Source organism: Rutilus rutilus (assembly GCF_951802725.1).
Source record: "Rutilus rutilus genome assembly, chromosome: 15".
Classification (NCBI taxonomy): Eukaryota; Metazoa; Chordata; class Actinopteri; order Cypriniformes; family Leuciscidae; genus Rutilus; species Rutilus rutilus.
The window spans coordinates 4,256,041-4,281,776 of NC_140220.1; the positions used below are offsets into that span (position 1 = coordinate 4,256,041).

General features: G+C 42.2%; 1 protein-coding gene across 1 annotated transcript; it reads left to right on the forward strand.

The window, feature by feature from the left end:
* Positions 1–16,487: 16,487 nt before the first annotated feature.
* On the forward strand, positions 16,488–24,317 carry LOC311304560 (leukocyte elastase inhibitor-like). The gene is made up of 7 exons (XM_084431662.1): positions 16,488–16,627; positions 19,423–19,596; positions 20,221–20,349; positions 20,504–20,621; positions 20,712–20,833; positions 23,400–23,573; positions 23,760–24,317. Exons 2-7 carry the CDS (start codon positions 19,432–19,434, stop codon positions 24,162–24,164), a joined length of 1,113 nt encoding a protein of 370 aa, XP_084287788.1. The 5' UTR covers positions 16,488–16,627; positions 19,423–19,431; the 3' UTR covers positions 24,165–24,317.
* Positions 24,318–25,736: the final 1,419 nt, after the last annotated feature.

Sequence of the window (25,736 nt, forward strand, 5' to 3'; positions counted from 1 at the left end):
GGTGGGGCCACGGGTTGGCACATTCCCGGGATGGACCTGCTGCGTCTTCATCCATTGTTTTGTCTCTTATCTAAATCTGACCATGGAGTTGACTTTGGCGGAAAGCTGAAGGTGATTGCTGATAGGCTGTCCCAATCAGTGGCGCCTGCACAATCCAATCACGTTTGAGAGGGAAACAACAAATTGAGGGTTTCCGAGATAAAAAAAAAAAAAGATTTTTAGAAGAAGTAATGGGTACTCACGGTTATGGATAGAAATGTAGTGGAGTAAAGAGTACAATATTTGCCTCTCAAATGTACTTGAGTAAAGTCATGAGTACTCCCCAAAAATGATACTCGAGTAAAGTACAGATCCCTCAAAATTGTACTTAAGTACTGTACTCAAGTAAATGTACTCCGTTACTGTCCGGCTCTGGAGATTAACATCAATCTGACGTTGGATTTTGAATGGTTAATGGTTTTGATCTGTTGCATGACTATCCTTTCAAAGCACTGACTGACCCAGGGCTCTTTGATGAGCTGCGTGCCGCCACCGACCTTGCTCTTCGAGCGACGAAGGTGACCGAACGCTCCCTGGGTCAGGTGATGTCCACATGTGTGGTCCAGGAGCGACACCTGTGGCTAAACCTGGCTGATATGCGGGAGGCCGAGCGAACCCGTTTCCTTGACAGCCCCATATCCCAGGCTGGCCTCTTCGGCGGAGCAGTCGAGTACTTTGCCCAGCACTACTCGACTGCCCAGAAGCAGACTGAGGCTCTCAAACATGGCCTGCCCCGACGGCCCGCTGCTGCCTCCACCCAGCCGTCGGCACAGGCGCCTCAGTCTGCTCGCCGCCGAGGGCGCCTTCCCGCGGCTCCCGCACGGCCCCAGCAGCAACAGCAGCCTTCACCCGGGCCGCGTCGTGGAGGAAGCCGCAGGAAGGCGCCACAGCCCTCTCCCGCCCCGCGCCCCGCTGAACACCAGGCTACGCAGCGCTCCTGAGACGGGCTGCTCAGAGATGGCGTTCAGTTCTTTTCAGGAGACGGTAGCAGGGCCGCTCCTTCCCCCGGTGGAGGGCCGGGGGAGAATCCTTGGTTTTCAACGAGGCAGTTGAAGGTAAGTCTCTAGGAAAGCACGACCTGATCATTCCTGAGAGCAGCGAGGAGACTGAATCCTCTTCGCCCTCCTCTCGTTCCCTCTCGGGACCTCTCAGTGGTACTAACTGCCCTGCAGAGTGCTCCCTTTGAGCCTCTGCAATCAGTGGAGCTTAAGTTCCTGTCAATTAAGACAGCGCTCCTGGTTGCATTGGCCTCCATCAAGAGGGTAGGGGACCTGCAGGCATTTTCAGTTGACGAAGGCTGGGCGACACCTAACACATTCGCGAGATTCTACAGTATCCGAGTGGAGCCAGTTTCTTCTCATGTACTCGCTTCAACTAGCCGGTACTAGATTCTGCTCAGGTGTCTTCGCTTGCTCGCCATTCCTCTCCACGGATGGAATACGTGCGATATTCTCCTCAGGTGAGCCTCCCCGCAGGCCCTGAGTTCCTCCAGCACTGTCGATGTCAACGCCAGAGTTATGCCACCGGCAGCTTTTGCACTTGGCTAGGTGTGCAAAATGTGCATGGTTCCCCCTCTGGGCAACCCCCACATGTGTATTTCCACTGTAAGCCTCTCTGAGCATGTGTATTTCCCTCGGCAAGCCACCTTGCCTAGCCTGACTACGTCAGACTTCTTACTTCCGCTCAATTTCATTTCGCTTCTGTACTCAGTCTGAGACAGCATAATAGCTTTCCGTTTTCTTCCGGCCTGAAAACAGCCGGCCAATCAACGAACAGAGGCGGGCTGAGAGCCGTGACGTAGACACTGATTGTACCGTGGATGCGTAGATTTACTTCACATAATCTGCAAAAGTCGTTCACAGCCATGTTCACTCCGGTATTTCGCTCAATGGTTTTGTTTTCGCATCATACTACATGTGTTTACAGTGGAAGTTAGAAGCGGCTGAGCATGCGCATAACACACGCCATAACCAAACGTTATGTGATTGGCTTACGGGAACCAATGATTTTAAACTTCAGACAAGCGCCTCCCCGCGAGAAAGAAAACGCTTTTCAATTATGCCATGCCAGACTCTGTCTACGAAGCAAAGCGAAGTAGCAGAGTTTGGTATTACCAGGCTACACCTTGCCACCCCTGGGGTTGAAATATTCCACCATTGGACTGATTTCACACACGTGCTTCAGACACAATCATGAAGCGGCGTCCCAAAAGCATCAAGGACGGTGACACAGTGCGAGTTCCCTCGAAAGGGAACATACATATATATCAATATGTTTGTTTATGTTATATATAACTCCAAATGGACCTTGTGGTAGAAAGAAGGGGTGGAAAACAGTAAAGCAAATGTCTTTGTTCATTTCAAATATCTTGGATTATTTTCAATCCTACATAGCCCAGCTTGCATAGGTTTTCCGCAAAGGTTACTATCTTTTGCCAGTGCCCGGGAGGTGCTGCTTATCGTCTGAAAGATGCATGTCAAAGAATATGAATAATGAATAATGAATGAATAATCAAAGATCTAAATGAAGTCGATCAATATTAATGATTATTTTCTAATAAGAAACACAATCTAAATTTGATAATCATTTGAAATTGGAGTCAGATTAAGCGTAGAGCTAAAGTAATATTGAAACTAAATTCTAATAAATTAGGTGAACTTCACTGGAGCGCTGAGAAGACATACACGCATTATACCTTCACCCACACCATTGGATTCCATCGTTGGGCCGATGGGTGGTCTTTACACCAGGTATAGACCACAGCTCAGCGCTGCTCTAAGGCAGGGCAAGCAACGCAATATTGTCCTGAAGGTTTCCTGTCGTTTGTTCAGACGGACTTGCGCAGCACTGCTCCTGAAGGGCATCGTCCAGGCAGAAGCGTCGCGGTCCAGGAGGCATCTTGAAGAAAATATGTCATACTCACTGGAAAGCTACAGGGGAGTGGCAATCCTTTTGGGCTCCGACCCTGAGGAGTGCGAACATCAACGGGGAGCTGGCTTCTTGTAGCTGAAGGAAAAGATTCTGAGGCAAAGGCACTCAGCGCTGCCCTATAGTGCGGGGGAGCCCGTCTCTATTTCACACGCTTGAACGCCATTGGTGGGCGTGTTCTCGTCTATAAAAGCTGTGTCTTATCTTGTCTCAACCGATATTATTCAGCATTGATGTGAAGTTGGATTTGTAAAGGAGCACCAAGATATGTTGCATGATGTGAGAATCTGTAAAATGATAATCTGCAGACAACGACAACATTATCGTCTGTTGGTGTAGTAAATAGATTATATACATTTTTAAAAAAGAGGCGCTAGTAGTAACGGCATTTTTATTATTATTATTAAACAGAATTCAAGTACAAACCATTATGGCATAATTCAACAATCATAAGTTTTCGTGTTTATACAGCACTTAGAATAAACTTGACGCTAGTGTATAATAGTTACCAATTTTGGTGGGAATAGGCCTTAAAGGGATAGAGAATTTACTCACCCTCATGTTGTTCCAAACCTGTATGAGTTTCTTTCTTATGTTGAACACAAAAGAAGAAATCAGTTGACAGTAGCCATTGGCTTCCATTGTATATACTATGGAGGTCAATTGTCTGGTTTTTCAATTGACAAGTAATTTCCTATATGAGTGATCAAAATATCACTGTTTTTTTTCATGTTTTTTTTTTATTGTTGTGGGTTCCCTATATTATTATCAACATTAATAATAATGATTGATTTAGTTTGATTATTAGGATTTTTGGTCTGGTTTTACAACCCCAATTCCAGAAAAGTTGGGACATTTTGTAAACCACAATAAAATCAAGAATCTGTGATTTGTAAATATTTTTAACCTTTATTTAACTGACAAAAGTACAAAGAAAAGTTTTCCAATGTTTTCATTGACCAACATAATTGTATTTTGCAAATATGAACAAATTTTGTTTTGTGGGTATGGGGGGATTGGTTGTCTCCCTCTGTAGTTTTGGTTTGAACATTGGGGGGGGTTGAAGTGTGAACTGTTTAACAGGATCCCGGGGCACATGCTCCCTCGTGAGGTCTATTTATCTGCTTGTTTGTCTTTTGCAAAATGGTCCAAAAATGCAAACTGGTTGATAACATAACTGCAATAAAGTAGCCTATAGTTAACAATCCCTTGTTTACAAAGTGCAATGGGAAGTCAAACTATCTTTACTTAAAATGTTCTTGTACTAAACATGTTAATTTCCTGTTGTCTCTCGGAATATCTGAAAGCAGGTTTTTCCTAATATCTGTCATTATTAGCAGAACACATTTTACACATGGGGAAAACCAATTGTTTAGTCGATAATTTAAGAAGGTCCATATTTTAAAGCTCTTTTTAACTTGTGCTTGGCCTTAAAAGTAACATCTTGTAATTGTTTAACTAGCAAACTTGAATTTGTTACAATAAGAATTTAATTACAAGTAAGACTACTAAAACGCCTACGGTTATTCGGGCGCCACTCATGCAAAATTAAACAACTGGGCTTCAGTCACAGTCATATTGCACAGATAATTGATCCGTTCAGTTCGTACAGCTTATAAAAGATCAAATCTTTAACATTTAAGATCAGAATAAGCGCTACAGGTCCAGAGCATCATTGACAAATATCCTTTTATTAATTAAATAAACACAGGTAATAATGTATGCCTGTAGTCAAAGCACAATCTCTAAACACAACTGCAGACTACACGGCGAAAGCACATAATCAACTCATATCAGCCTCAAGACATATATCTCCAATCAAGAAATATATTACTGTCTTACCTTACTGCGGGCCTGCATGCACAACTCCAAATGTGGCCTTTCTCTCCGGATTGACACTGATGAAGTCCCGCATGAGGGCATCAATGTCCAAGCTGTCTACTATATCTCCATGAACATGCATCAGAGCAAGGTGCGTCATGGTTGTGTATAACCATGTCTTCAGACGGAGGAGAGCGGAAAACGTCCTCTCCGATGAAGCAGCTGAGATGGGGAGACTTTGGGCAGACTATGGGCAGAGTTTGATGAGGTTTTCATCTTCTCTTGAGCTCTTGTTTGTGGAATGAGTTTAGACAAGGGTTTCGCGATGTCTTTTACAGTCTTGGGAGAATCACTGCAGAGGTCTCCTCCGATCATTTTCAGCTGGATCTCCAGTCGGGCTTTGTCAAAGTGCAAGGGAATCTATAGGCTATCCTCTATTTGTTCCTCTGAGAGCTGCTGTTTTCATTTCATCTTAATCAAATCTCTTCTATACTTCTTTACAGCTTCATTGAAATCTCGTCTCCATGATGAGTAGTGCGCAACTTGTGCATCCGCCACTGGTTCTGCTGTGTGTCGATAACAGGCTGGGGTTTTTGTCACCCTGTGCTCACCTGGTATTTTAAGTCCCGCTGTGGATACAGTTTGTAGCATGTTATCCACCACTGCATCATACCGAAGGACCTCCATGCACCTTTCCAAGCAATTCGGCATACTCAAGGGAGCTCAGTACGCTGGCTTTGATATGCTGCAAACTCCTGACTCGCCCACCTCGAATATTGCTTCACAACAGAGGAGGCCATAGTAGGTTTAGCTTTCATTGCTTGCTTGAGCAGGCCTCCGATCTTAGATCTTGTCTCTCTCCACACTTCTATTATACTTAAGCTGCTCCAGTGCTTTGATGATTTCTGTTGGCACTGCACACACGTTTGATAGCTATGGCTCAAATGCACCATCTTGTTGGACATATGGCCAGTAAGGTAACCATCTCATCGCAGCCAAACATAGACTCAGAGGTCGTTGGGCTTTGCTGATTCACAGATTACCACAGCTACGCCCTGAACAAAATTAATTAAATCTGCAATGAGACCCACCTCACGAAGAACTAGGTCAAGTGAATGGTTAGCACAGGGGATGAAAAGGGAATCTGGGCATGTTTTTTTAAGCCATGCATGAACACCCAAAACCTTCCTGACATGTTAGAAGCTCCATCGAAACAATATCCATAGAGATGCTCAATTGGGATGTGCAGTATGAGAAATTTATCTTTGATGCACATGAATATTAGCTCCAAAACATGCCTAGTTGTGTCTTGCGTTTGGCGGGCAGCGTCAGATAAAAGGGCAGTATAACAGGTTTAGACTTTTCATGCTCATTACATTTTTCTGTGACTTTCCACCAGTTTGTAAAGCATCCCTTGACAAAACTGCTGTCAAACCTTACACTATATTCATTGATGAGACGTTTCTCCACTGCTTCCACACAGCTGAAACATACAACACAACCTTCCTCAATATAATGCAGCCACTTCCATTATTTTAACCAGTTTGCATTGAATGAACAAGAAAACGTCTCTTTCCAGGAAAAAGGAAGTTGGTTGATTGGTGTGGAGAGATTGCCTAAAAAACTACATTAACGCTAGCATTTTATCCTGGTACTGCCGCGACGAACTGAAATCAATGTAGACGATGGTAGAAGCCTTGAAGGCTGCTCTGCTGTATCATTCTAGCGTTACACGAAATGCCTGTCATTCAATCATGGACTACTGCACAAAACACGCTAATGAAAGCATAAACTGTTTTGAAAAGGTAAACATTTGTAGTTTAGGCATAAGTTAATGCAATGCTGAAACTACCTTTATTAAACTACCGTGCTGAGAACAGGGCCGTAGGGGGAGATTTAGTACGGTTGCAACAATTTTTGCATTTCCTTGAGTTTCTCAGAGACAGAGATTTTCTATAAAGCTGCTTTGAAACAATGTGTATTGTGAAACGTACTCGGTTACTCACGTAACCTCGGTTCTCTCTAGTAGAGGGAACGAGTACTGCGTAAGAGTATCTTACGCTAGGGGAAAATCCTTTTTCAGCGAGATATTGAAGCCAAAAAATTATCCTTAATTTTGAATAATGCAAAACGCGTTGCAGCAGCATGCGCGCCTATTGGCTGTTCTGCGGCAACTGCAGCAGCCTATCGAGCGAGGCCTAGCGAGGGGACGTTGGGGGGGGGGGGGGACCACACTCTCTCACATATAGCTGCGTCACTTAGACGTGGAATACATCATACAGACAGGGCGGGGTACGGCCTGAACTGATGGGAAAAAAGGGTCTTATATACTTTGCCCATATTATGTATTATGCACGGTCGCTTAGTGAGCTGTGCTCAGTGGACGCAGTATTCTGAACCTGATAGCATCAGGCAGGCAATACTGGTCATTTAGACCGACAGCAGCCTGGCCTGCAAGGCGGGAACCTCTAGGTTGTAAAACCTAATAAATGTAGACGGGGAGGCCCAGCCTGCCGCCCACTTGACCAGGCCCACGATGAAGCCATGCTTCTCGTGGAGTGCGCTCTGACACCCAACGGGCATTGCATGCCCTTGGAAGCGTATACTAGCGAAATAGCGTCAACTATCCGTCTGGATAGGCTTTGTTTCGATGCGGCTAGTCCCTTAGAACACCCGCTGAACAAAAATAAGAGCTGCTCTGTCTGCCTGAAAACAGACGAGCGAGACAAATAAGCTCTTAATGCCCTGACTGGGCAAAGGAAGCTCGCGTCTGCCTCCTCATCAGGGACCGGTAGGGCTGACAGGGAAATGACCTGCGCCCTAAACGGTGTGTTGAGGGATTTTGGAACATAGCCGTGCCTAGGTTTGAGTATAACTCTTGAGTCATTAGGCCCAAACTCCATGCACATCGCGCTCACCGAGAGCACGTGTAAGTCCCCTATGCGCTTCACTGAAGCGATAGCCAGGAGAAACGCCGTCTTGAAAGACAGGTGTTTAAGATCAATCGTCTCCAACGGCTCGAATGGGCCACCTTTCATGGCTTCCAGCACCGTAGAAAGGTCCCATACGGGAACTGAGGGAGGTCTGGGAGGATTCAGTCTCTTAGCTCCTCTGAGGAAGCGGATAACTAAATCATTCCTTCCTAAGCGTTGTTCTTGAGAACGCTGCTATAGCCGCCACATAGACTTTGAGCGTGGAAGGGGTCCTGCCCTTGTCCAACAGCTCTTGTAGGAAGGAGAGTACCTCCGCCACCCCGCAGTCTAGGGGTGACACTCCCCGAGCTGCGCACCAGCTGGAAAACACTGACCATTTCGAGGAGTAGAGGCGTCGCGTAGACGGAGCTCTAGCCTGCGTGATCGTGTTTAACACTCCCCTTGGGAGGTCAGCGGGTACCCGTTGATGGCCCAAACGTGAAGGGACCACAGCTCTGGGTGAGGATGCCAAATCGAGCCACAAGCCTGAGAGAGGAGATCTGTCCTCACCGGCACTGGCCACGGGGCAGTGCTCGCTAGCTGCATCATAATTGGGAACCAAGGTTGTTTTTTCCAGAACGGCGCTACGAGCAGTACTGAGCATCCTTCCTCCCTGATTCGCTCTATCACCTGCGGCAGGAGAGAGACAGGGGGAAAAGCATAGAGCGGGCGGCGGGGCCATACATGAGCCAGCGCGTCCCTGCTCTTGGAGAAAAATTCCAGACAGTGAGCGTTTTCTTGAGACGCAAACAGGTCTACTTCCGCTCTGCCGAATTTCTTCCACAGCAGTTGGACTGTCTGTGGGTGTAGAGACCACTCGCCTGCCGGAACATTGTTCCTGGACAGTCTGTCTGGTCCTATGTTTAGGAGCCCTGGCACATGCGCCGCTCTCAGCGAGCGGGTGCGAGCGCTGCATCCATGCACATCGTAAATGTACGGGGTGCTAGGGATAAGCCGAACGGCAGGACTGTGTACTGATATGCCTGGCCCTCGAAGGCGAATCTCAAAAATCGCCTGTGACGTGACGCTATCTGTATTTGAAAATACGCGTCTTTCAGATCTAGTGACACAAACCAATCTCCTCGGCGAATTTGCGCGAGGATTTTTCTGGTCGTGAGCATTCTGAACTGTCGCTTTGCAAGCACTTTGTTCAGTTGCCTCAGATCTAGTATGGGTCTGAGACCCCCGTCTTTTTTCGGTACCAGGAAGTATCTGCTGTATAGCCCTCCTTCGCTTTGAGCTTGAGAAAGGGGCTCTATGGCCCCTTTGCTCAATAGTTTCACAATTTCGGCTCAAAGTAGATGTGCTACTTCTGTTTTTACCGTGGTTTCGACGCGCGCCGTGTAGCGGCGAGGGTGTCGGCGTAACTGTAGCGAATAGCCTCTTTCTATAATGTCTAGCCCAGGCAGCTTTGCCCATGCATCTGCATGGATAGCTAGGGGTTGAATGCGAAGCGCGCTCTGTTCGGTCAGCGACAGAGGGGCTTCGGTGTGCTGTAACATAAGCATCGTGCTCATGACATTTGAGGCAGGGGGGTGCGCTGATAACAGCAGGCAGATTGCCCGCGCTCAACCCTTCTGTGGCTGTCAACCGAGAGGGGGAGGGCTGGGCGATTCCCGTAGGACCTGACATGTCTGTGCGTGGATGTGGGCGCGGGATAGCGGGCACATTTGCAACACTAAGAGCATTGTCCGCCTGAGCAGAGCGAATGCATTTTGGTTTCGTTTTTACAGAAACCTTGGGACATGTAGAACGTAGTGTTTGTGGGCACTGGGTAGTGGGCACATTTTCTACGTTTAATGCGCAATCAATCTGAGTCGATTTCATGTGCGCGAGCCCTGTGTGACGGGCTGTGTTTGTGTGTAGGAATGAGCACTGGGCAGTGGGCATTTTGTCTACACATACGTATAACACCATCGGCCGTGGCCGGGACACCAGAAAAATACACTCTTATGGGATTTATCTGGGTAGCCGTGAAAGCGGCATTTGTGTGCAGGCAAGCGGGCTGCTTCGCCGACTTGTTAACTGCAGAATACACTGGAACAGTCGCATTTACTGGAACTGAACGAGCGAGAAGTTGCCATAGAAACAGAGAGCATCAACATGCTGGCGTTTGTTTGCAGGCGTGCGTGTATTACAACAGGCTCGTTCACTGCAATATTGACATTTCCAGTCGCCCGAACTTCAGAGGGGAATGAGAAATGGAGGTCGGTCCTGCCGCAGCGGGACTATAAACGCTCTCTTTTCTCCTTTTCCCAGTGACGCACAGAAACCATAGAAACAGTGTTTGGGTGCAGGCGAGGGGGTTGTACAACGCACTCGTTGGCTGCAAAATACACATCTGCAGTCGCCTCTTCAGGGAACTGACAGAGCGAGCATTGACGGCATAATTTAATTTGCCGGTAGACCCGGGATCGAACACGGGTCTCTCGTGCGAAAACTTGAGAATCTGCCACTGGCCCACAGGGGAAGACACAAAAGCTTTCAGATGCACGAGCATAAAAGAGAGCGTCAACATGTTTTCTACGGCGTTTGCTTGCAGACGTGCGTGTATTAAAAACAGGCACGTTTGCTGCAGTATAGACAATTCCAGTCGCCTGATCGGGGAACTGAGACATGTGTGAGAAATGAGGTCAGTCCGGTCACGACGGGACTGTAAACACTTTTCTCCTTTCGCCGGTGAGTGACGCGTGAATGGGGCGCAGGGGCAGGGTAGCTTTTCTTGTAACGTAAAGAAAAACTAACCCCGACCGTCAGCTTCTAGCCTCCCTTGTGAGCGGCGCAGTTTGCACGGCTCGAACAGAACAGAGGGAGAGAGAAAGCCAGCCCCGTGTCCGTCCGCTCCAGACATCCCCTGTGAACGGCGCGGTTGCGCGGCTCGAACAGAGGGAGAGCAGGTATCATCCCCCAAGCAGGCAAGGCAAGCGGGCGAACCGGCGAGCTTTGCGGGTTGGGAGGGCGGAGGAGCAGTCTCGGAGAAGGATGCCAGGTGAGTCCTCAGAGTCACCATAGGCAGTAACTAGCTCGCAGTGAGGGCAGTCGCCGTCAGCGAGCACGAGAGCTGCGTGATCCTCAGGAAAGGGGCGTCTTGAAAAAGACGCCCGGCTCTTTTAGTGCAATGAGAGTGTGTGTCGCGGCGGCGAGCACACACACATACACAAAGCACAGTAGAAGAGAAAGGATATAACGCCGGATAGCGCAGCAGGAAGGCGATTGAAGGCGGCGCGGCCAGCGACTTCAGTGACGACTCGTCCCGCTGAAAAGGCTTTCTCAGACGGCGCGGCTTCTCTCCGGATCCAGCGATGCGTGTGCTTCGCTTGAAGGATGAAAAAATCAGATATCAGCTGCCTGCGAGCCGTATTTATAGGCCTAGGCCACGCCCGTTTCGGCGGGACGTGACGCAGCGGGCGCGAAGCACCCTCATTGGGTCTGACGTCACGCTAGGCCTCGCTCGATAGGCTGCTGCAGTTGCCGCAGAACAGCCAATAGGCGCGCAAGCCGTCTTGCCTATGTCTGTATGCTGCTGCAACGCGTTTTGCATTATTCAAAATTAAGGATAATTTTTTGGCTTCAATATCTCGCGGAAAAAGGATTTTCCCCTAGCGTAAGATACTCTTACGCAGTACGAGAGACCTCTCGTAAGAGAAAGTACTATACAAATAAATGTGAAGAGTTCAAGAGGCATTTATTTGTCATTTGCATAGTTAACACTAGGGAAGAACTGTGCATTGAAATGCTTGTGACGAGGCTCATACATATAGTGACAATAGCAAGACATAAAGGACATAGACTTATGTGGATAGCACAGAGATTTTTGAGTGCAAGTGCAAGTGCAAGTACAATAAAGTGCAAGTACAATATTGAACTTTGTATTGGAAAGCCAAAAACCCACACTTCTGCAAAATGTGTACATGTTGCAACTGAGCACAATGACTGGGGACGTTTGCAACAGTCCAAAGGGCAGTTGCAACATTCATTAAATCAGCATTTAGTGACATTCATTAAAACAGCATGTAGCAACTGTCCCTAGACTGATAGTCATGATAAAACTTGCTATGTTAGCTTGACACAATAGCTTTGGCACATGATAGCTTTGCCTTTTAGAAGCTAAGAAAACACAGATTAAAATTGTGATTATGTTGATATTGATACCACATGCTCACACAGTATTAATTAGTCAGTTGTATGGTTCCATGAATGTATTTATAAAGACAAGTAAATACATGTTAAATAATAGCCACGTTGTGTTCTTATAAATATTTATTGTGAGTGATAACAGTTACTAACCTCTATAAATGCATCATTGATGGCTTTGTCACGGTTTCCGGTTAATCACCACCTCCTCACTACATTTCCCATCATCCTCCCTGGCCCTCACCTGCATGCACTTCCCAATCACAGATCACCATCACCTGTCACCAATAATCACTGACAATCATCCAGCACTATTTAACACTTCCCTCAGCAGTTCACTGGTGTCTGGTCTCGTCTTTGACAAGCGATACAGACTACTCACCTGAGTTGCCGCCGTTCCTGTTTACTTTCCACGTCTATGACAAGCACTACTGACTACTCACCTGAGAATTCCTATCTAGTGACCTGAAGTCCCGTTCTTCCCGTCTTCGCTGATCTTCATCATTTCAGTTCAGCTAAGTCTTCACCACATCTGATATCATCGTAACTGCATTCTCTCCCTGCATCGCTCACCCTCTGCACTTATAATAAACTTGTTGTTATTCACCCCAACCTTGTCTGCCTTCTTCTGATTGTGACAGAAGACCAGACCTTAAAAATGAGAAGCTTTGAAATTGCTTCTATAAATGTTGGCCCTTTGAATAATGGAAGGAACAACAGTTTTTATTTTTCAGAATGGCAGAAGCCTGGAGGATTATGTCACAGAGTTTGTCACCAAGCCACTTGCAGTGACCTCAGCCTTATGGAGGGATTTTGGTGTGGGCTGGATGATGAGATCCGCTATGTGATGCTGCAAGGAGACCCAGTATGGACGCTTGAAAGATGAGATATATACATGTATGTATATGTATGTCCTCGGCCATATTGGCCTGACCGGGCTCCCACGGAAGGGCCACGAAGGTCGATCCGCCATGGCCGCCCGAAGGGTCGGCCCTGCCCTGGTCCCCCGAGCTGCCGGCTCCGCCCTGGCCACCTGCTCCATCCTGGTCACCCGAACTGCCGGTACCGTCCTGGAGTCATCAGTCCCTGTTGACCCTCCAGAAGACGACTCCAGGACGCCCTACCGGGAGGGGGGAGTACTGTCATGGTTTCCAGTTAATCATCACCTCCTCACTACATTTCCCATCATCCTCCCTGGCCCTCACCTGCATGCACTTCCCAATCACAGATCACAGTTTCCTGTCACAAATCATCACTTATCATCATCCAGCACTATTTAACACTTCCCTCAGCAGCTCACCAGAGTCTGGTCTCATCTTTGACAAGCGACACAGACTGCTCACCTGAGAATTCCTATCTACTGACCTGAAGTCCCGTTCTTCTCGTCTTCGCTGATCTTCATCATGTTTCTTCTCTTCATCATCTTCCTTCTAAGACATTCATAATTTCAGTTCAGCTAAGTCTTCACCACATCTGATATCATCGTAACTGCATTCTCTCCCTGCGTCGCTCACCCTCTGCACTTATAATAAACTTGTTATTCACCCCAACCTTGTCTGCCGCCTTCTGATTGTGACAGGCTTTAAGTAAAGTTAAAATATAGGATGCAGTTTTCTGAAATCATGCAGATGTGCTCATTTTACATTTTAAGTTGTTTATTTGTAAATGTAACTAATGACCAATAATTATTTTGATACATGCAACAATATTTTTTTAAAGTATAATTTCAAACTGCTATATGGCTGAGGAGATTTAGATTTTAACAAATCAAAATGAACATTCATGACCTCTAATGTAGTGTTCTTCAACCCTGCTCTAATGCAAACATTAGCCATTGAAGACATAATTGATAACTAATTGGTACAGCAAACAAGTGTCTCTAGAACTATTTTATATTTGATCATTTATAAATCAGTGTATATAAATGATTATGAGCATGCACATTGAAAAAGCAAATGCATGACTTATAATTATAAAAAATATTAATGCAACTATAACTGTTCTTATAATGCAGTATAGATTTTAATGAGTCTTTATTAATATATTCTTAGAATAGTAATGCTTACAAGTAAGAATAAAATGGGGCTATAATTCATTATAAAACTGATACCATTTATTTTTTGCAGAGGGAATGGTCACATGTGGCTTTCTCATCATCTCATCTCTACCCACACTTTTTATAAGAAGTATGGTTAAGGCTGTGAAATAACCGCCTAGTATTAACAAATTTGGTACTGCACGCTTATTGCACAATGCTGATAATCAACCTTCTCGTCTGAACTGCCTCATGCAGCGGTCAGATATATTTAAAAGCACATGCTCATAATCCATTATACACAGTATTAATTAGTTAGTTGTATGGTTCCATGAATGTATTTATAAAGATAAGTGAATATATTGTTATTAATAGCCACATTGTGTTCTTATAGATATTCATTATGAGTGATAAAACAGTTACTAACCTCTATAAATGCATCATTGATGGCTTTAAAGGGATGGTTCGGAGTAAAATCAAGCTACGGTCCTTTGCACCATGACCTTGAGCCAAACACCCCCCCAGAAGCCTTTTTTTTCCCTTGGTTGAACATTATTAAAGTCAGAGCTTATTTAGAGAAATCGTCCGGATGGCTTAGTGCAGGCGCTAATGGATCCAAGTTTGTATCTTGTAAATTACCCCACTAATAATGGCCAGAATGGTACCAAACTTCTACAGTAGTACAAATTGGACAGTTTGTAAGTACATCAGGAGTTTATTTAAATAACACTTGCCTAACAGCTCATGCTACCGCTAACCCGGACGTCGACGTCACTTCAGTGATTTGGGAAAAGCACGTAAAAGTCCTGGCAGAAAGCGATGACCAGATCGGAAAACAATGTGTACATCCTGTTCAAGCCACGGACAAGCAACATTAATGTGTCGTCCTAATATGTGAAAAGTCAAATGCAGAATTTTTATATACAATCAAAACAACAGAACAGTCCAAAGACAGTGCTTTAGCTTAAAGGGATACTCCACTTTTTTCGGAAATAAGCTCATTTTACATCTCCCCCAGAGTTAAACAGTTGAGTTTTACCGTTTTAGAATCCATTCAGCCGAACTCCGGGTCTGACGGTACCACTTTTAGCATAGCTTAGCACAGATCATTGATTCTGATGAGTCCAGCAGCATTTCTTTCAAAATGACCAAAGAGTTTCAATATTTTTCCTATTTAAAACTTGACTCTTCTGTAGTTAAACCGTGTACTAAGATCGACGGAAAATGAAAAGTTGCGATTTTCTAAGCCTATATGGCTAGGAACTACTCTCATTCCAGCGTAATAATCAAGGAACTATGTGGCTGTACCATGAGTGCAGCAGGCGTAATGATATGACGCAGCGCCTGAAAATAGTCCCCAGCTCGGTAACTTCTTCCAACGTGACCGGGACTAAGTTTGTCTAACCTATTAGACCTATTTTCAGGCGCTGCGTCATATCATTACGCCTGCTGCACCCATGGTACAGCCGCACAGTTCCTTGATTATTACGCCGGAATGAGAGTAGTTCCTAGTCATATAGGCTTAGAAAATCGCAACTTTTCATTTTCCGTCGATCTTAGTACACGGTTTAACTACAGAAGAGTCAAGTTTTAAATAGGAAAAATATTGAAACTCTTTGGTCATTTTGAAAGAAATGCTACTGGACTCATCAGAATCAATGATCTATGCTAAGCTATGCTAAAAGAGGTACCGTCAGACCCGGAGTTCGGCTGAATGGATTCTAAAACGGTAAAACTCAACTTTTTTAACTCTGGGGGAGATGTAAAATGAGCATATTTCCGAAAAAAGTGGAGTATCCCTTTAAAAAAAAAATCATCTTTCCCTCTCAATGAAAAGGGTTTTCAGTTTTCATCCCGGTCTACCACTACTGTAATTTCCATATGTGCATTTTACATCCATACTCTAAAGAAGTTATGGCCACCGGTGGAAAACTTCATGTGGAAACCCAGGCTAGCCTTGAATATGTTTTATTTATCATTTAACCTCAAATGAAGTGAAGTAACCAAATAAAAAATAAATTCAATGATTGTTGGCCAATGCCTACAGAACAGCACCAATTCTCCAAGATATGCTTTCTCTATGGAAAGTTTCTAACAGCATACAGAAATCTGCATCTTATCTTGTCTCAACTGATATTATTCAGCATTGATGTGAAGTTGGATTTGTAAAGGGGCACCAACATATGTTGCATGATGTGGACAATCTGCAGATTCATTGTTGCTTTCTTTTTGTATCAATACATGTTCTTGAGCCCAAGCCAGCTCAAGGTAATCTTTCAGGTTATCTGGAAAGAGTGATGTCTTGTTACACAAGTTTTTACAGGAAATCACAATCATTTTCACAGAAATATACTTAGATAATTTAGATTTCACAATAAGTTGCCAATGCTGCACCAATGCTTGCAGCACCAATGTGTGAGTGAGTGAGTGTGCATGTGTGTATGTATATATGTGTGTGTGTGTGTGTGTGTGTGTGTGTGTGTGTGTGTGTGTGTGTGTGTGTGTGTGTGTGTGTGTGTGTGTGTGTGTGTGTGTGTGTGTGTGTGTGTGTGTGTGTGTGTGTGTCTCTCTATATATATATATTTCTAACTGGGAGCAATGAGACTTGTGTTAGTAGGGCAGTTGTGAAGACGCACCTCGTATCAAGGAGAGGTCGAATCATCGCTTTCTTTATCGGTCAGGGTTCTTGCAGGTTTCAGTAAGTCAAATTTAAGACCTTTTTAAGACATTAAGACCATAAAGATTTAAATTTAAGACCTAAAATTGCCCAATTTAATTTACAGATAAAGCAATCACATTAGTAAACTTCCACACCCAACAACACGTGTCAGAGAAAAGAACAGAATCAGATATTTTTTTTTTTATAGAAAATTGTACTTTGCATATTATACTGGTTGATTTTAGTTGATCATAACTAGAGATGAAATGGCATGAACATTTCATTTCATGATTATAGTGACAAAAATGATCACGGTTATCACAGAATCCTGTTCAAAAAGTAGCCTACTATTTCTACACAATGAAATCAATTCACTAAGTTTTATGTCGAAAACCAGCAAATAACAAATAAAATTAGCATCAATATGCACTTTTTGTTTACATAAACATTAAAATAATACCATTAAAAATGATAGCCAGATTCTAAAAGTGTCTTGCAACATGTTATGTACAAGTTAGGTTTTTATAAAAAGATAAACCTCACATATTTCAGCCTTTAAATCATTTTTTATTAAAAGAATGAGTCAAAAAAAGATAAATTACTGACATTCACAATGCACTTTAGCTTATCTTCTATTATTAATAGTAAAATTCGGTCGTGGCGTCTGTCGCTGCATTGCAACCATGCACTGCGCTCTCCACAATGACAAAAAAGTTTTAGTGGTTAAATGGATTTCCACCGCCGAAAACCGCTTGCTGTAGCTTATTTACGGAAAAGAGAAAAACATCCGTAGTGTTTGGGTGCACACCCATCCTTCCTGTTGACTGAGCTTTCAATGTGACCTGCGGTGCGTTTGCGGCATTCTGAAGAGTTGAGTTTTTTTTTTTTTTTTTTTTATCTCGCTGCGCCTGGAAATAAACGAGCGCGTCGCTTCAATTATGAGATCGCTTACCGCGCGCCTACAATTTGAACGAACTTGAGCGCGCAAAAGACACGATATGTGAACGGCCTGTTGGCGAGCTACCTCAAATCAGGCCACGATCTACTGGAGCTCGCGAGCGACGTCTTTGAGACCCCAGGTCTAGAGCTCCGTTTTGTAGGCTTTGTAGGCTACGACTCGATACTTTTTTGCTACTTGCCAGCGTTTCTGGAAATGAAGGAGGGTAAAACCTTTTTAAGACCTCACTAAATGAAATGTAAGACCGCGAATGAAAATCTGGCCGTTTTTAAGATGTTTTAAGGCCTTAAATTTAAAGTTCAGAATTTTAGACTTTTTAAGACCCCACGGGAAACTATTTCAGAAGCTCATTCATTTTAACTACAACAGTAGTTGAATAACATATGATATACATGTATGGTGCAAAAAGATGGTAATTTTATATCATCTGCTTTACTGTGTCAGTAAGAAATATTAAAGCTACACTGTGTAATTTTTTTAGTTGATTCTTAGCAAAAAAAACACTTAGTTCTTTCAAAAATATATGTGCTCATTAATGTATAATTACTTCTTTCAAGTAATAAAGTATTCTCGTAAGTTTATAATCTGCCATTGAAAGTACATACGGGTGAGGGGTTCGAATGCCGGTCGCCATGTTGCCCCTCCATCTTGAAACTACATTAGCCAAAGAGGGACATACCTGTAAATTCAAGCTTCGCCTTTCGCGCTTTACACTCAGTGACACAGAGACGAATGCGAGGGGGAGATTACTCGCGACTGCCGGCAGATTTGAAAGATTGCTGATGGAGGATCACGCCTATTTTCGAGGACATGTAGCAGAGTCGCCAAGGAAGCGAAAGAGAGAATTAAAACGTCAACGCGACAGGCAAATCAGCAAGACCAAAGTCAATACTGGAGTAACTTTTCCCAGATGGAAAGAGCTCATGAGGAGCACAGATTTTAAAGTTTTATAGTTGCTTGTCTACCCATAGCATGGTTGTGCATAACGCCAGAACGACCTCTAGTATAACTTGCGTTACTTTTCCTCACGTCAATGGTGAAAAAGTATTGTTTACCTTGTAACATAAATCTGTGCTGCGACGGATCACGGGTGATAGTTTTAAAGGCGCAATTGGACGAAGTTGAACTGGAAGCCATGTTAATCTTGGAATAATACGGCCACCGTAGGAGTTAAAACGCCCTCGAAATTGAAAGGAACAGAAACTAATATTCACTGGGTAGTCATATACAATTTCACCGCTAGATGGGGGAAAATATCACACAGTGTAGCTTTAATTTCAGATTCACCAAACAGTGTAATCTTCCAGTGAGATTTTTTGTACACTTTTGAGACACTTTCCAGATCAAGCAATAGGTGTTCTGACAGCAAAGGGTATTAGGCCCAACAATCATTGATTTGATTTATTTTTAGTTACTGCACTTCGTTTGAGGTTAAAATATAAAAATAAAAACTATACATGGCAGTATTATTGAAAACATTGTCACTGTACAGCATTTTTTCGACCAGATGACTATAACTTTATAGTTAAACATGTAACTATGTAAACATTTTACATGTCATACATGTAAAACGCACATACATATGCATATTATACCAGCATAAATACTGAAAACCCTTTTCATTAAGATGGAAAGACGCTTCCTTTCAGTGCTTTCTTAAAGCTAAAGAGTTTTTGGCTGTTCTGTTGTTTTGATTTTATATAAAAATTCCGTATTTGACTTTTCACATATTAGGAGAGCACATCAGATAATATTAACATTGCTTGTCCGTGGCTTGAACAGGATGTACACTTTCGGATCTTTTCATTCCTCTACTTCTATACTGTTTTCTGTGCTGGTCTAACATGATGTTTAAAGTGAATTTCCCTCATTCTAGCTTTAAACGATGGAACCTGTGATTGTGGCAAACTCAAAATTCTCCATTGACCTGTTAAAAGTGCTCTGTAAGGGCAACACAGACAATGTGTTATTCTCACCCCTGAGCATCTCCTCTGCATTGGGCCTGGTCGTCCTGGGTGCCTGTGGCGAAACTGCCGAACAGATGCTTAAGGTGAGCTCAAGCCTCCAAACAGCTCTATAAACTGTCATCTCATGGTCATGAATGCTCTAAAAACGCATGGGCAGTTGAAAACACAAGGCGTCGAGACGCGTTTTTTAAAAGTTTAAACCTCTTTTAACTTGAGCGCTGCATTTTTAGAAAGTCGTTTCCTGCGCGAGAGGCTGTGAAAAGTTGGAAAAGTAGCACAGTGGATCGGAAAAAAAATGTGTTTGATATACAGCCAACCACAGAACATTTAGTTTTTTTTTTTTTTTATCATGTAGCCACGAGGATCTGAGCTAATGGCAGATTTTTTCACCAGTCATAAACGGAGTCTGTTACATTGTCACAATGAACTGATTTTTAGACACTGTTTATGATTTATGGGAAATATAACAAAGGAGTGGGTGGATTTTTACCATTATAGGGTGGTTGTGTGGTATGTTCAAACACCATGTAAAAGTGAATTTTGTATAACATGTCCCCTTTAATGCATTCGTGGCTGCTATTCTGCATCGTGAAATACATGTTCATTTTTACAATGCTTTCTTCAAAACACTACTAACTTCACAGTATCAAATTCTCTGAATACATGTCACTCAAAATTAAACAAAATCCTGTTATGTTTCCCCTAAGACCCTCCACTTTGGCAATATGAAAATTATGTACCACGATCTGTATGAGGAGCTCTACAAAGGAGGGAAGAACAGAAGCCTGAAGCTGGTGAACCGCATGTTTGGAGAAAGGACACTCAATTTTTATGACGTGAGTTGGTTGAGAAAGCACAGCAAATAGTTCATTTACTTCCTGAAATCTACAGTAAAGTAATGCATCATTCAGTGAGATGCCTGGGTCAGAACACTGATATTATTTTAATCCCATGCTGCCATGTTCCCTCTCTTCCTATTGATGATGTTAGGATTTCCTTGACATGTGTGAGGAGTGGTGTTTCGCCAGCTTGAGGAATATTGACTTCAAGACAAATCCTGTGGTTGCGAGAGCACTAATCAACTACTGGGTGCAGGACAAGACCGGGAGTAATGTTTTTTAACTATTAGACTATAGTCTAGACCAATTTCTCATAATTTCTCACTCTTCTGATGGATGTTCTTATCTTTCCATTTTAGATGAAATTAAGAATTTTTTGGATAAAGGAGATGTGACTCAGGACACGACTATTGTTCTAATCAGCGCAGTGCACTTCAATGATAAGTGGGACAAGTCCTTCACACCTGTTTTAACCAACGAGGTAACTTTGTCTAGACAATTCAGCTTTGTCTGCTAAAAATGGTAAAACTGGATGATCTACATCTAAACCGCTGTGCAAACCAGTGGCGAATCACTGTAAAGCATGATCTCTTGTGCCCATTGCTTTAGTGCTAGGGTTTTTATCAGCTCATCTGGTCTCTCTCCATCTAACCCTTACATAAATGTGCTGTTTCAAATATGCTATTAGTATACTTCTTTTAAACTAAAATAAGAAAGTATACAGTACTTTCAGTCCTTTATGTATTTCTCAGACATGTACTTAATTACACTTAAAGATAATTGACTACTACTGACAGAAAATTCTGTTATTTGGCCTATTCTTGTACTTTTGATCAACTTAAAAATATACTTAAGTATTCTAAGTAAACTTGGCTTATAGTTGTGTTTACACTTTTGATTGAGTAGCCTATTAAATCAGTTTTTCACATAGTTTTACATAGGGACTTATAAACTTACATTGTTGGAAAATATTGATTTGTAATTCTGAGTATGTGAATTCTTGTGTAGGTTAGTAGACTGGGTAGACCCAGCCTGATCTGCCGGCGATTTGATTTTGATTTCGCCCTGCAGCTCAGGCTGGAAACCTGTACTTTTATCTTTGCTGCTTCCATTACAAATTTGCGGGAACCAATCACAAACTGGCTTATCCACCTGGCGCACTATTGATGGGTTTAATCCAATCCAATTCCTTTTAACCTCTCGACAATGCTCAATGGCTTTAGTTTAGCAAACAAATCGCTCGAGTGGGTGTAAATACCACTCACTTTCATGTTATTTTTTTTGCACAACCTGCAAAAATCGCTCGATGCCATTGCTGCTTCTGCAAACCGCTGATCAATGCTACAACCCAACACATTTGGTTGAAGGACTATCCAATTGCGTACAGAGTCATTTGAGCTATGCCCATTGATCACGCCTCTTGTGCAGTAGAAAATACAGAGCAGACTCCCCAGACCAATGTTCAGTCTTAGAAGATTGAGCTTGGTCTGGTGATAGCCAGACTAGGATAATCCACTGGTAGTGTACATAGGAATTCACTACAAATCTACTTAACTCTTTTGAAGAATGAAGCACCTGCTGAGTTTCAGAGTAGGTTTAGAGTTGACAAAAAACACAACTCTAGCCTGACAGCCGATCATTATTGCTGCTTTAAAGAGCTCGAGCAAAAACGACAGACAACGACAACATTACGACATCGTCAGTTGGTGCTGTAGGCCTACTACATAGATTGTTAAAAAAATATATATAATAATTGTTGGAAAATACTGATTTGTAATTCTGAGTATGTGAATTTTTGTGTAGGTTAGTAGACCGGTAGTGTACATAGGAATTTACTTCAAATCTACTTAACCCTTTCCCCGCCATTGACAAATTTAAATAAATCAAAACTGCCTAACCTTACAAGAATAAAATGTCGACCCAGGACGAGGTATATGACTGTGAAGCTTTCGGGTGTTGATGGACTCGATACTCCATCTGTGTTTTGAGCATCGTTCTGAATCCGATCCAGACGTAGCCTTTGACAAAAACATGATTTTCTTAGCTTGTGTCACTTTTTTTTTTTTTATTAAACTTTCTCATATTTCAAGTGTTGGTTTAAAAAAAAAAGAGAAAAAAAAGAAAGAAAAAAGAATGCATGAAGTTAGATTTTTTTTTTTTTTTTTTTTTTTTAAGCAGATCTCTGTTTTTTTCTTTTTCTATAATGCGTTTTCACATATTCATACAACTAAATATTGTGGGGGCCATGAAAGTTTTGTGAAAATTATCACAAATGTTTGGTGCTGGCTGGCAACATTTAAAAAAACAAAAAAACAACAATAATGAAAGAGTTAAAGTACATTTAAAGGTATATTTCAAGACGAAGGCAAACAGTGCAAACGTTTAGACTGTCTTTATCTCCTGCTTGAACTTAAACTATTATTAGAGTTCAGACCTTTTTGCATTTTTTATATTTCAAGTATAAAAATTGAATACCTAGAAAGGAACATAGTAGTATACTTAAAGTGCAAAAATAACATATTAATAGCAAACTATAAGTATGATGTATGATGAAGTTCATTAAAAGAAAACATATACTTGCAGTATAAAACCACTAATTTAGTAGTTTACAGAGAGTACAAATTGTGCTTTTGTAAACTAAAATGTGCTACAAGTATATGACTAGTAAACTATCAATATATCTGGTAAGTATAAGTTTACTTGCAGTATAGTTGCAGTACAAACAAAAAACCTAGATGTAAACTAGTTGTGTTCTCAAAGTTACTACTGTTAAGCAAGGTGTACTTAAAAGTATACTTTTATCCACTAAAACGTAAGCCAATTTAGTCCCAAGTAACATTGAAATAGTACACTTACATGTTTACTACTATTACATTGATATTAGTATACTTATTACATAAAGTGTACTTAAAAATATACTTGGACTTAAGTATACTTAATAAAAATGAACTTGAAGTATACTTATTTTTTGTAAAGGAAGTGAGACATAAGCACAGATAACACATCAGCATCACTAATGTCCAATCTGTCTGTGTTTTAAATGTCAGGACAAAGGAGTATATTGGCCAATGATGGGTAAGACGAATACATTTCCTCTGGGTAACATCCCACACAGACAATACCAGCGTCCCACTGAAGCTCGGATTCTGGAGATCCCTTATGCGAATAAAGATCTGAGCATGCTCATTATACTCCCAAACGAGAGCGATGGGCTACCGAAGGTAAAACAGGCAGTCACATGAACAGCAACTGAACCTCCTTTACTGCTTTTACTTCTCTTGGAACTGCATAATTAAGATAAAGTCTACATGAAAATTTGGATTGCTGTGTAGGTTTGGTATTACATGAAATGGGAAACAATTAAAAGTCTATCCCTGTCTGTCTCATTTTTCTCCCCTTCCTCTAAGTTGGTAGAATCAATCACTTATGAGAAGCTTCAAGAGTGGACTGAGCCGGACAATATGATTCCTACAGATGTGACTGTTATAATGCCCCGCTTTAAGCTGCAGGAGAAATATGATCTGGAGAAGGTCCTGAAGATTCTGGGCATGACTGATCTGTTTGATGAAAAGTGTGACTTATCTGGCATGGCACCTGGACCGTCAAAGGGGCCCAAAGTGGTGCATGAGTCTTCTGTGGAGGTGAACGAGGAAGGCACAGATGTGGCTGGTGGCAGAGATCCAGCTGTCCAAAGTTGTTGTCTCAGTGAGAAAAGTGAAGAGAGTTTCGTTGCAGACCACCCCTTCCTTTTCTTCATCCGGCACAACCCCACCAAGAGCATCATCTTCTGGAGCCGCTTCATCTCCCCATGACCTGAATTTGAACCAAAGAGTAGCCATATTAAATTACAGTACACAGTGATTATATTGCATGAAAATTGATTTGCTTGCAATGTCTGCTTTAAACAAAAGTTTACAGTCGAGTACTTCAACTGAAAAACTATAAATAAAAGAAATCTGTCAGAATCTTGTGTCCTTTTTTTCTTATACATAATTTATTGTGTAAAGTGTCAGTTAAAGGTTGGAAATTAACTACTGTAAATGATGACTCGACGAACTATTCAAATAATTAAGCTCAGCTCAAAGTATAAATTCAGTTTATAGAATGAAGAGGGAGAATGAAACACCTGCTGAGTGTCAGAGTAGGTTTAGAGTAAACACAACTCTAACCTGGTTTAGATCAGGTTCAGCCGGTTCACAACGCTCGATATAAACGTTCCTTGTCAACTCAGGGTTTGATCCAGAGCATCAGTTCACTTCTCTACTGAAGATGAGATCGTTATGAAAAATATCATGAATTTAAACACATTTACAGTGCAGGAATAAGCACTGCTGCTGCAACGAAAGTTTGAGAAGGCAGCTGACAGGAAATATCTGACTATTTCAAAGCAAGTGAATACCGTAACTAAGTGGGTTTTAGCTTTATTGCATATGTAATTTTGCACACAGCTGATTGGTCCAGTTTGGTTTGCGATCTCTAACCCCGTATAAAACCTGATCTGGAGCAGGTTATCCATGTAGTGAGAGCTTCTAATTTACTTAACTTTTCTCCGTTGAATCCAATGGGGTCGCTGTGTCCATTTCTTTTACTATCTATGTTTGAACCGCGAGTCATGCATTTGCTTTTTCAATGCACATGCTCATAATCCATTATACACAACATTAATTAGTCAGTCGTATGGTTCCATGAACGTATTTATAAATATAAGTGAATATATTGTTATTAATATATATTGTTATTGTGAGTGATAATACAGTTACTTACCTCTATAAATGCATCATTGATGGCTTTAAGTAAAGTGAAAACATAGGATGCAGGTTTCCTAAAGCAAATGTTAAGAAATCATGAAGATGTGCTCATTATACATTTTAAGTGTTTATTTGTATATGTAACTAATGGACAATACTTCCTGTAATAAAATAATGGGGGGGAAACCATTATTCCAAAATCATTGTTAATGATTTTGTTAAATCATTAACAAAAACAGTTGCATAACTAGCAAAACACTGCAACAATATTTTTTAAAGTATAATTTCAAACTGCTATATTACTGAGGAGATATAGATTTTAACAAATCAAAATGACCATTCATGACATCTAATGCACACATTAGCCATTAATGACATAATTCATGAATCATAATCGGTACAGGAAACAAGTTAACTATTTTATATTTTATCATTTATAAATCAGTGTATAATGGATTATGTAAGACTTGATTTTCCTGTTAAGATAAAAGCTGAGAAAAAAACTGCAATGAAGCGATAAAACACAAAAGAAAGAGCACAGGACATCGCCTTGCCCAAACATTTCTCCTTCCTTATCCATGCATTCCCCTCTCCCTTCTCCCTTCCCCCTGATTCAAGTCACAGAAAGTTCACTGA